Below are 12,347 nucleotides of genomic sequence, written 5' to 3' on the forward strand. Positions count from 1 at the left end.
GAGATTCTCTCCTAATGTCTAAACATTGCACTTGCTGATTCTCTCACATTTTCTCCCATTTCTATCCCAAAGGAGAAGGGCTTGAGTGAGTGAAACAGGGAGCCTTTTCCCAGGATTGAATAGTAAAAATGATTAGGACGGGATGCAATCACTGACTCAGAATTTCTGTCCCAAGGAAAGTATGCCTTCATATGCCTTCCTCCAGGAAGTGGCTCTCTCAAGCACACCCAAGGCACAGGGTTGTGGATATCTGGCCACACACCTCTCTTGCTTCACCGGTTATTTCTAGAGCAAGTGAGCCAGGCCAGTCCGGAGTCTAATCAAGCCACAGCAATCTTACCTTTCATAAGGACTAGAAGTTGTGTTGTGAAAATTCAAATGTGGTTTGTCCCTGTTGTGGGTAACAGCTAAGGGATCAGGAAAGTCCTTTGGCAGCTATCTTCCCTTTAACTTTCATCTTATTGACTTGAAAAGGCTCAGAAAGGGGCATCACTACTCATTTTGTCAGGCTGAACCTAAACCAGCAAGTCCCTCTCTATCTGAAAAAAGAAGAAATCTAATGCATGATGTCAATCCTTGCCCCATTTATTTCATCCTGTGTCCATGCTCTTTTGTCTAATATTCTATTCATAATTATTCTAGTCTTGTAACAAGAAAAGATCTTCATTTTTTTGCCAGTCCTGGGGCTTGAACTCGTTGCCTGGGCACTGTCCTTGGACACTTTTTCCTCAAGGCTAGCTCTCTGCCACTTGAGCCACAGCTCCACTTCAGGGTTTTTCTGTGTACGTGGTAATGAGGAATTAAACCCAGGGCTTCATGCATTCTACCACAAGGCTGCACTTCCGGTCCTGAAAATGATATTCTTTACACAATTAACTCATTCTTTTGTTGTAGGGCCTGGATGCTGTCTGAGCTCTTTTGTTTAAGGCTAGCACTCTAGCACTTGAAGCCACAGTACCACTTCTGATTTTGTGATGGTTACTTGGAGTTAAGAGTCTTACAGATTTTTCTGTCCTTTGCTAGCTTTGAACTAGAATCCTCACATCTCAGTCTACTGAGTATCTAGGACTGCAGGCAGGAAACACCAGTGCCCAACCCACAATCAACTCTTGTTTTCCAATATTGATTACTGTTCGCAGAAAATGGTCAATGGTCAATGTGCATTATTGCATGCTAATTATTTCCAGTCAGGGGTGAAACTGGGAACAGGCAGAATGCCCTCATTTGTGACAGTCCAGGAAGTTATAAAATTACACAATCTGGGAAAATTAGATCTGTATGAAGCAAAAACTCCTGATGTTCTAGATGCTATTCCAAAAGCACAAAAGGTGTGCTTTGTTTGCAAAGCATCAGTATATAAAGCCCCAACCCTGTCTCCCCAGCAAGCAGCACAAGCATCTGTGATTCACCTGGAGCCTCAGCAGGAGCAAACAACCTCAGGTGAGGTGCTAGAACTTTTGTTCCTTGGGGAAATTTTCTCTCTCCACCAGTATTCTTGTGCTGTATCCCAGCTCACTCCGCATCCTTCCTGAATCTACTCTTCTGATCAGTGTTCTCTACAACTGAATACTTTTTACAATAGAGTGTGCTTTTGTATAAATTCTGTGATGGACAGGGCTGCCACTCTGCACATATTTATTGAGCATTTAGCTTACTTCACATTGCAGAGACATAGATTGCTTACAAAATCTTCAGATGATTCCTTGGAAATTTCCCATGCAATTTAGTTTCTGGATTGATAAGAGATGATAGAAATGCAAAGTAACCAGACACCAGTGGCTCAGGCCTATAATTTTACAATTGGGCTTAGGCTGAGAGGAGGATAGAGATCAGAGATCTGAGGAGGCTGTGATCTTGAGGATGGAGGTTCATAGCCAGCCCAGGTAGAAAAGTCTATGAGACTCCATCTCCAAATATTGCAGCAAAACTTCTGGGCTAGACGCATGGATCAAATAGAAGCACACCATAAAAAAACCCAAACAAGTACATAAGGCCTTGGAGTTCAAGCCTTAGTACTAGGGGAAAAAGAGAAAGGAAAAATGAGAAAAAAGGAAATGCAAAATAGCTTATGTTAATAGTTGGCTCCAATCTCACACTTACTGAGATTCTAATTACAATTAGCGAACTAAAGAGTCTGAAATCTATCGATCATCAGTTTATGGATATATGTGAGTATGTTTCTATGTCAAACTGATTGACCTACAAGGACAGGTCAATATTAGAGAAAACAAAACTCCCAAACAAAAGATAAACCATATTTATATTGTGTTTCGTTAATGCTCCAGCAGGATGAAGCTGTCCTTTGGCATCCTTCTCTGTTTCCTTTTCCTGGGAGTTGGCAGTGGTGGACTTTTCTCATTCTTTAGGTAAGCTGGTCAAGGTAAGGAAAACACAGGTTGCTTACAGGTCCCAAGAATCCATATGAATGCAGGAGACTTATCATTTTTTATTTTTTGCCAGTTGTGGGGCTTGAACTCAGGGCCTGAGCACTGTCCTTGGACTTTTCTCAAGGCTAGATACCCTTGAGCTACAGCACCACTTCAGGCTTTTTTCTATGTATGTGGTGCCACGGAATCGAACCCGGGGCTTTGGTGCATGCTAGGCAAGCACTCTACCACAAGGCCAAACTTGGTCTGGAGCTTTATCTTTTGACCAGTACTTGTCTGTGTGTGGGGTTTTTTTTTTTTGCCAGCTTTACAACTTTTCTTTGAGGCCTGAGGCCATGTAAGTTTGGGACAGAACTTGTCTGTGATAAGTGCAGGAGATTGAGGGATTTCTATTTCCTTCTAGTGGGAATCCAGGGACAGCTCATTTCTGTTTGCTAGCAGTAAAGCTGATGCCTCAAATGTGTGGACTGTTGGCAGGGAGACTGAGCCAAACCTGTGCCACACCCCAACCCCAGGAATAACAACCAAGGACAACTGAACTTTAAACAATATTTTAGGCTCTGTTCTGAGAGCATTGTGGGAATGTACTAGTGAGTTTTTAATGCCTTTACAAAGCTATTTAACAGAGAGCATGGAACAAGAGCATGGTTGAATCCAGGCAGACTTGTTGCTCAGATTTTCCTGTGCTATTTCTAAACCAAGAGTATGAACTTTATGAAGATCTCTCTCGCTCTCCTTTTAAGTATTTAGGGCTTTTTTATTTCCATTTCTTTGTCTTTAAACTTTTTGATTACTATAAAGTATACAAAGATTTTAGTGTGCTATTTATAACATGCATATAGTGTTCTTTGATCAAATTTACTCTGTATTACTCTTCCTTCTTCAAATTTAATCTTATTGTTAAGGCACTGTACAGAGGGGTTAGGATTGCATATGTAAGGTGATGAGAACATTTCTTGTTGAACCTTGTTACCCCTCCCTCATTCTTTCTCCCACTTTCCCTCACCCTGGCTCTTCTTCCCTCGAAGTTGTATAGTTCATTTCCAACATAGTGTCTTCTGAGTGTCGCTGCTGCATTGGTTTATCTTTTGTCCTTTGTCTTGCCTTTTTTTTTTTTTTGCCAATCCTGGGCTTGAGCTCAGGGCCTCAGCACTGTCCTTGGACTTTCTCAAGGCTAGAGCTCTACCACTTGATCCTCAGCACCACTTCCAGCTTTTTTTCTATGTATGTGGTACCGAGGAATTGAACCTGGGTCTTCGTGCATGCAAGACAAGCACTCTACCACTAGGTCAAACTCCCGGTGCCTGTCTTGCCTTTTTGCTGTTCCCCTTCCCACCCCAATTCAGATAAATGTATATATAAAGGTACCAAAATCAAATACAGTGACAAAGGGGATAAACCAAAGGCAGAAAAATGAAAGAAAAAAAATGCGGTAACTTCACACAGTACATTAAAGTCAAACATGATGTCATTTTTTTAAATCCAGAAATGGGAAATAATGGTATGGTTTGGAAGGTAACTCTCGTGCTGCTGTCCACAGTGAGACAGAATTAAGTTACCTATCTTGCCGACAGTTCTATAGAGGCTGAGACACAGCTAGGAAATGAACACCCTCTTAATCATATTGCAAGAGCTAAGTTACAAGTTGCATTTATTTGTTTATTCATTCATTCATTCATTCATTTATTAGAAGCATAGGCTTTTGAACTCAGACCTCAAGGCCTATTTGCTAGATCAACCATCTACCACTTAGACCACATCCTTGGGACTAAACTGCAGAATTAAAACAATTCCAGAGTCAACTGGGCATGGTGTCTCCTGCCTGTAATTCTAGTTACTTAGGAGGCTAAGATCTGAGGTTCAAGGAGCAAAACCAGTCTGAGCACTAAATAAAGTCTGTAAGTCTCTTATCTCCAATTAATCACCAGAAACAGAATGCTCTGGCTCAGGGAGTAGGGTGATTGCCTTTAGCTGAGGAGCTCAGGGACAATGTCGGAGCCAAGAATTCAAGTACCACAACCGACAAAAAAAAAAAAAAAAAAAAAATTTCCAGTGGTCTTTTTCTGGAATGGTCTCTGAATTAATATTTTAAGGTTTTGCTGTTGATCCTTTCTAAATTCTCACACAAATGAAGTCTCAAATATCATTTATTCCACAAGTAAATATTTTTCAAAAGCTTCCTATAGAGTCTTGTATAATGTTTCTAAGGTCAGGAATGCTTTGTAAAATTCTGAAGCCTGTGTTTATATTCTGTTACCTCCCTCCTCATCTAAAGTCATTGTGAAATTCCAGCCTTAGTAAGAAAACCATGTGGTTTTCATGTACAGTAAAGATTGAGAATCATTACTTTTGATTTTTCTGTTCATACCTTTTATAATCAAATGTACCAGGTATTTTGGAAACATATATTAAGGAAATTTGGACTGCCAATGGTCCATCTAAATCAATAACTCAGAGAAAGTAAGTAGGGAAAAACTGTCATAACTTCCAGTAAAAGCTATCTATCTGAATAAATAACAGAAACAATAATTCCTTATAATGAAGACAGGTTATCTGTCTTATAAACCGTGATTATTACCCTATGTTAGAATCAGTCCCTTTTAATTTAAAATATATTTCCCATTTAATTTGCATGTGATTTGATTCCATCTGTCTATAAGTCACACTGATTTTAGTTTAATCCTCTTTTCTCCATTTTTCCTCTACCTTTCCCAAAGACCAGAGATATGAAGATACACTGAGCACCTGCCACCATAGTCTAGACTATGAGACAAATTATATTTGCCTTTCTCGAGTTTTCTACAAAACCCCTGAGACATTCCCATTTCATTGAGGATAAAACTAAAGTTTTGAATTTAGTAGTCAGTTGTCCATATTTCTTTTCTCTCCCCCTCCCTCCCTCCCTCCCTCCCCCACCCTCCTCTCTCTCTCTCCCTCTCTCTTTCTCTCTCTCTCTCTCTCTCTCTCTCTCTCTCTCTCTCTCTCTCTCTCTCTCTCTCTCTCTCTCTCTCTCTCTCTCTCTCTCTCTGTGTGTTTCTCTTTGTTGGTCATAAGACTTGAACTCTGGGCCTGGGTGCTGTTCCAGAACTCTTCAGCTCAAGGCTAGCACTCTACCATTTGAGCCACAACACCACTTCCTTTTTTCCTCTTATTTCTTTCAAGCCCAAAGAAGGCTTGAACTCAGGGCCTGAGCACTGTATTGGGCTTTCTCAAGGCTAGAGCTTTACCACTTGAGCCATAGCATCACTTCTGGCTTTTCTGCCAGGCAAACACTCTACCACTAGGCCAAACCCCTGTCCCCAGTTGTCCAATTTCCTACCTCAGACTACCCAGTTTATTTACATCAGAGAGGTTCTGTCAGTTGAACAGGTTCATGTATATCCTGAGTACTCAGACACACTCAGGGCAAAACTGTTTTCATTCTACCCACTGGGATGAAATTCTTCATTGACTATATTTGACTCCTCATTATTTTTCATTGGCTACAGCATCCCTCAGAAATTCCATGTTCTTAGCCTTTGGCCAGAGATTTCTTGAACCTTTCTAAATAGAATGCTTTATTGTACAATGACACATTTTCAAAGACCCCTTCTTTATAGGTACCGCACACAGTCCACAAAATAGCAGCACAAGTATGAATAAAATCAGATAGAATGAAACTTGTTCCAGGTGTAATTGTACAGACATTATTTTGGTTTTTTTTTGTTTTGTTTTTTTTGGTTTTATTTTTTTGCCAGTCCTGGGCTTGAGCTCCAGGCCTGAGCACTGTCCTTGGACTTTCTCAAGGCTAGAGCTCTACCCCTTGAACCTCAGCACCACTTCTGGCTTTTTTCTATGTATGTGGTACCAAGAAATTGAACCCGGGTCTTCGTGCATGCTAGGCAGGCACTCTACCACTAGGCCAAACTCCTGGCCCTGTACAGACATTATATCCAGTGCATTAACCGGAATTGTAAAAGGTAACGAATATTCATTTTGAGTCAATATAAGGGCCTTTTCAAAGACTGACATCTTGGGAATTGGAGGCAATTTTCTATTTCCTCTGTTTGGTCAAGCCATGATCATCTTCATCATTCACTTTCCTTTGCAGGGACTAGAGACATGTGGCGAGCTTACTCTGACATGAAGGAAGCCAACTGGATAGGGGCAGATAAATACTTCCATGCTCGGGGGAACTATGACGCAGCCCAAAGAGGACCTGGGGGTGTCTGGGCTGCTAAAGTGATCAGGTAAGGCTGGTGCTGGGTGAGCAAAGCTTGACTGCCTTGGATGGTAGAAGGGGAGAGTCTCTTGTCTACATAGAGGTTTCCTGTTGAGACTGAAGTCCAGTCTCCCTGGAGTTGAAATGTCTGGGAGCCATGAGTCATCCCTCCCTACCCACTTCTCATGTGCAGCCTCAGTGCTGTTTGTCCAGGCCAGGGTGACTATCCTGGGCCAGCATCTCAACCCCTTTTTCTTTGGCCTTCCTGGACTCCTCTAACAGATATCCCTTGGAAAGAGATTTGCCAGAGTCAGGTTGTTGTTTATCATGCTCATGATTAATCTCCTTCCTATCTGCTCTGATTGCAGTGATGCCAGAGAGGGTCTTCAGAGACTCACAGGCCGTGGAGCTGAGGACTGGAGGCAAGACCAATTTGCCAATGAGTGGGGCCGGAGTGGCAAGGACCCCAATCACTTCAGACCTGCTGGCCTGCCTAGCAAATACTGATCAGAATGCTTACTGGCTTCTTAGGAAATCCAGCTCTGGACCCCTGGCTGCGGGGCTCATTGTTGAACTCAGTTCTCTCTCTGTCTTGGCTCAATAAATGCTTGTGGAATCCAATTTGTCATTATAGTTTGGATTGAACTTATGATAGTCTTGGATATTGGAGGTAGGCAATATGTAGACCAGAGTAAGTTATCAATATTGACAGACAGAAGATAAATGGTTCATTTCCTGGGCATTAGGTATGTGTTTCAAGTGGTATCATAAGAGAATGGGCCCCTGAGACATTTTCTGAGACTTCAGGGTTAGTCCTCAGTACAGCTGAGGCACAGTGTGACAGTGTATTGTGGCAGCTATCTGAAATATAGTTTGGAGAGTGTTAGTTATGCCTCCTAAACTTTTAACCTCTTTTTATGTAGTATCACATAAACTTAAGCATTTAGGCTCAGGAGGTTTTCACCTATGCTTGCTCAGGAGAAATACAGGGCTATCACCTTTTTCATCCTTAGGTTCTGTCACTGTGATTCATTCCTTTATCCAGAGTACCCACACTGCAGATGCCATTCCTACTTAGTCACTCATTATACTTCATTGTTTTCATATCCACTATCTCAGGATAGCGGTGTTAATGTTCCAGTAACCCTTATGTAGTGGGTCAAGAGTGTAACACAATGGCCATGTCATGCTTCATGTAATCTCACAGGAAATGCATTATATAATTTTATCATGAAACAAAGGTGTAAGTACAGTACAGAAAGACATTTTGAAAGATGTGGGTGGGCTGAGAATGTGGCTTAGTGGTGGAGTGCTTTCCTAGCATGCATGAAGCTCTGGGCTCAGTTCCTCAGTCCCACATAAACAGAAAAAGCCAGAATGCTAGCCTTGAGCAAAAGAAGTTCAGGAAGAATGTCCATGCCCTGAGTTCAAGCTGCAGGGTTAACAACAAAGAAGAATACGAAGACGAAGACAAAGATGAAGAGGAAGAAGAAGAAGAGGAAGAAGAAAAAGAGGGAGGACCAGGAGTAGAAGGAACAGTAGGATGAGGATGAGGAGGAGGAGGAGGAAGAGGAGGATTAGGATGCACCATATTCATATAACTCATGACAGTAGACATAATGCTCTATGTTATTAATAACTATTGTTATCAATTAGTTACTATATCCAACTTATAAATTAAACTTTACTAAATGTATCAATGTGTAGCAAGGATACACACACACACACACACACACACACACACACACACAAATGGCTTGGTATTATCCACAGATTTAGGTATTCTCATGAGTCTTGAGTAAATGTGTCTCAAGTAAATAAGGGGAATTACTGTCCTTTTTTTTTTTTTTGCCAATATTGGGCTTGAGCTCAGGGCCTGAGGACTGTCCTTGGATTTTTCTCAAGGCTAGAACTCTACCACTTGAGCCTCGGCACCACGTCTGGCTTTTTCTAAGTATGTGGTACCAAGGAATGAAACCTGGGTCTTCGTGCATGCTAGGCAAGCACTCTACCACTAGGCCAAACTCCCGGCCCTACTGTCCATTTTTCTTGTTGTTGTTTGTAGGGTGCTGTCCTTGAGCTCTTTTGGACAAGGTCGGTGCTCTAACACTGAGCCACATGTCCACTTCTGGATTTCTTGTGGTTAATTGGAGATAAGAGTCTCATAGACTTTCCTGTCCGTGCTGGCTTGGGCCATCAGCACCTAGCTCTGTTGGGGTTTTTAGTCCTCAGTCCCTCCGGACCTGCAAGAGGGATAGAGAGATGAGGACGGGAAAGGAGAGGGCCACCTGACTGCCCACACCCTGCCCTCCCATGCTGGAGGATGAGCAGATGTGTCAGGGAGACCCGTCAAGACAGGAGCTCATTTATTAAGGAAGTCCATTCAGCTAATATAGGGTGCAGGAGCCTATCAGCACAAAGGTGGGCAGGACTGGGGAGGTCCACGTGTTTACTCTCACTATAGGTCTCAGCAGAGTGATAAAGCAATAACACATTCGTACCCAATGCTAATCAAGTCTCAGCAGAAAGTGATTCACAATACCGACGACATAGCTCAAAGTTAGGCATGGCATTCATACATGACGGCTCATTTCTTTGTGTGGTTATCTTACTCAGTGATGCAGATGCATGGGCCAGCCTGACCCTGCACTCGGCTCCCAACATAGCTCCGCTAATTTTTTTATTTGAAATTAATTTTATATATCCTTCATTCCTATTAGGACAATCTATTAGTAATTTTGAAATTTCATACGGAAGTCTACAAACTTTTTTTTATTAAAGTACAGAGGATGTTGTGAGGTATTTAAAGGGCAATCACTGGGGCCAGGAGTTTGGTCTAGTGGTAGAGTGCTTGCCTAGCATGCACGAAGACCCGGGTTCGATTCCTTGGTACCACATACTTAGAAAAAGCCAGAAGTGGTGCTGAGACTCAAGTGGTAGAGCTCTAGCCTTGAGAAAAATCCAAGGACAGTGCTCAGGCCCTGAGCTTAAGCCCAGGACTGGCAAAAAAAAAAAAAAAAAAAAAAAAAAAAGGCAATCATTGGGTCTGAGAGTGACACTGAACTAATTAGAGACTTTCTTTAAAATATATGAAGTTGGAATATTGACATTGTTATTGATGATTTTGTCTTGAATTCTCAGTTTTCTATCCACACATTCAGGGCCTCCTGTTTTCTAAGCCAGCCTCTATCACTGTTGACAACCCCCAGTTCTTTTGCTTTTGCACTGATCTCAGTGCTCATAGCTCAAGCCAGCCACAGATTGTTACTTTTCCAGCTATGCTTCCAGCACAGCTGGGATTTCAGAAACGCACCACCATACCAGATTAGACAGAGGTCTTTAAGAATGGCAACAGTGGGGACTGGGAGTGTGGCCTAGTGGTAGAGCGCTTGCCTAGCATGCTTGAAGCCCTGGGTTCGGTTTCTAGATACCACACACACAGAAGAGGACAGAGGTGCTGCTGTGGCTCAAGTGGTAGAGCGGTAGCCATGAGAAAGCCCAAGGACAGTGCTCAGACCCTGAGTTCCAGCCCAGGACTGGCCAAAAAAAAAAAAAAAAATGGCAACAGTGGTCAGATGTGGAGGAAAGTAGGGGTCAGAAGGCAAGTGCGGCTGTGCTGATGGTTTCAGGATTTACACCAGTGCAAAGATGCAACTCTGCTTGCTCCCTCCTGCTCCTCCAATAAAAAGAAAGAAGAACTGGGAGCTTGTGCACGCCTGACCCTAGCTGAGGGGAGGCAGGGAGGTAGTGTGGAGAGATTCCATCAGAGACCAGGCCGGCCTCCACCCGGCAGGGGGCGCTAAGGCGCCGACGCGCTGCGACCCCTCTGCCCCCAAACTTCCTCTCGCCTCCTCCACAGCTTCCGGCGTGGCTCCCGCGCACTGGCCATGGACCGCAACCCCTCGCCGCCACCGAGCCGGCGGGACGGGGAGGAAGAGGAGGAGAACGACGCCGGGGGCGACTGCATTGGGAGCACGGTCTACAGTAAACACTGGCTGTTTGGTGTCCTCAGCGGGCTCATTCAGGTGTGGACATTCGCGCAAGCGTGGCCGGGCCCCGCCTCCGTGGCCTCTCCTCCCGGGGCTGCGCCCCTGCGAACCCTCCCCGGCACCTTCTCCCCGGCACGGTCCACGCCACTCCCCTCCCCCGAGACCGTCCCCCGGGTCCTTCCCCCTCCTCCTCCCTCCCCCACCCGCGAACCCTCCCCCGGATCCCTCCCCACCCCCCACCCCGAACCCTTCCTCAGATCCCTGCCCTCCCCCGGATCCCTCCCCCCATCCCTCCCCCCTGGACCCTGCCTGGGCCCTTAGCCTCCTGGGCCACCCTGGGCTCCTCCACAGGAAAGGTTAGTTAATAGGCAGGGGTGCTGGAGCTGGCCATTGTGCTACCATGCAACTACCACTGGGAAAAGTACCTTGGTCGAGTTGTGATCCTAGACCTTCATTTATTTCACGGATTTGTTGTAGTGGAAGAAATGATGATTTTGGAGTTACACAGCGCTGATATCCAAGGCTCCAATACTTTGGGCAAAGTCACCTAACTACACTTAGTGCTTCGTTTTCTCCATCCAAATGTAATAATGATGTCTATACTGTGGTGTGTGGTTTTCCCATACATGAAGTACTTTAAATAAAATGGCAATGATCATAAAATGATTGGGGAGGTGTGTTTGGCCTATAAGAACCCCTCTGTAAATGTGACTTTTCTGTCTCCATGTTTCAGTTCTTTTACCTGCTTTAAGTTGTCCTCTCCAGTCTTTTTTTTATTTTTTTTATTTTTTTATTTTTGGTGTGTGGGGGGTATTAGTCCTGGGGCTTGAACTCAGACCTTGGGTATTTTTGAGTTGTTTCTTTTTTGTTGTTGTTCAGGAGAAGTGCTCTAACACTTGAGCCACAGCCCCATTTCCAGCTTTCTGGTAGTTAATTGGCAATAAGAGTCTTACAGACTTTGCCACCTTGGTTGGCTTCCAACTGCAATCCTCAGATCTCAGCCTTCTGAGTAACTAGGATTACAGCCCTGGTCCACCAGTGATTAGCTTCTTGCTCAGCTTTCTCACACACACAACTAACTAATGCTCTCCTTAACCACATTTTAAAGAAGAGCTGTGGGGGCTGGTGTTTGGGCAAGTGGTAGAGTGCTTTCCTAGCATGCATGAAGATCTGGGTTCAATTCCTCGGTACCACATACATAGAAAAAAGCTGGAAGTGGTGCTGAAGCTCAAGTGGTAAAGCTCTAGCCTTGAGAAAATCCAAGGACAGCGCTCAGGCCCTGAGCTCAAGCCCAGGACTTGCAAAAAAAAACAAAAACAAAAAACATTGAATAAGTTATATGACTGCCAGGAAAGTTAACACATACAGCTGAAGCTGGCCTGGTAGCCAAAGGACTATTTTTTTTTCAAATGAGATTTTTGCTAAAGAAGACACTTTGAGAATAGTCCCTGTGCTTTCTAAATGAAAAGGAACTGTGTACAGTTTTCATTCATCCTTTTCCCCCCCTTTGTGTCACCGAAGATTGTTACACCAGAAAATGGGAAATCCAGCTCAGAAGATGAGGAGCAGGAGGCAGAGCTTGATGAAGAAATGGAGAATGAAATTTGCAGAGTATGGGACATGCCTTTGGATGAGGTATGGGGTCACTAGTGAAACTGAAAAGACTCACTGGTGAAGAGGTGGCAAATGGAGGTTTTTTTTCAAAGGTTCAGTCTTTCACTTCACTCTCTGAGGAAACACTTTATATCTATAGTCCCTTGAATATATGAT

At 43.7% G+C, this 12,347-nt stretch overlaps 2 protein-coding genes across 2 annotated transcripts; both read left to right on the plus strand.

The window, feature by feature from the left end:
* Positions 1–1,340: 1,340 nt before the first annotated feature.
* Positions 1,341–7,209, plus strand: LOC150053109 (serum amyloid A-3 protein). Its single transcript, XM_090348038.1, has 4 exons — positions 1,341–1,440; positions 2,286–2,380; positions 6,478–6,616; positions 6,957–7,209. The coding sequence occupies exons 3-4, from the start codon at positions 6,489–6,491 to the stop codon at positions 7,093–7,095; spliced, it is 267 nt and encodes an 88-aa protein (XP_090204164.1). The 5' UTR covers positions 1,341–1,440; positions 2,286–2,380; positions 6,478–6,488; the 3' UTR covers positions 7,096–7,209.
* A 3,230-nt stretch (positions 7,210–10,439) lies between these two features.
* On the plus strand, positions 10,440–12,227 carry LOC150053110 (protein SAAL1-like). The gene is made up of 2 exons (XM_090349258.1): positions 10,440–10,613; positions 12,099–12,227. Exons 1-2 carry the CDS (start codon positions 10,476–10,478, stop codon positions 12,225–12,227), a joined length of 267 nt encoding a protein of 88 aa, XP_090205384.1. The 5' UTR covers positions 10,440–10,475.
* The last annotated feature ends 120 nt before the right edge of the window (positions 12,228–12,347 follow it).

Source organism: Megascapheus bottae, chromosome 16 (assembly GCF_031878675.1).
Source record: "Megascapheus bottae isolate mThoBot1 chromosome 16, mThoBot2.hap1, whole genome shotgun sequence".
Classification (NCBI taxonomy): Eukaryota; Metazoa; Chordata; class Mammalia; order Rodentia; family Geomyidae; genus Megascapheus; species Megascapheus bottae.

Coding starts and splice junctions, on each gene's coding strand:
- LOC150053109 (XM_090348038.1), top strand. CDS start 6,489: ATGTGGCGAGCTTACTCTGACATGAAGGAAGCCAACTGGATAGGGGCA. Junction 6,617..6,956: donor TGGGCTGCTAAAGTGATCAG/GTAAGGCTGGTG, acceptor CTCTGATTGCAG/TGATGCCAGAGAGGGTCTTC.
- LOC150053110 (XM_090349258.1), top strand. CDS start 10,476: ATGGACCGCAACCCCTCGCCGCCACCGAGCCGGCGGGACGGGGAGGAA. Junction 10,614..12,098: donor TCCTCAGCGGGCTCATTCAG/GTGTGGACATTC, acceptor GTGTCACCGAAG/ATTGTTACACCAGAAAATGG.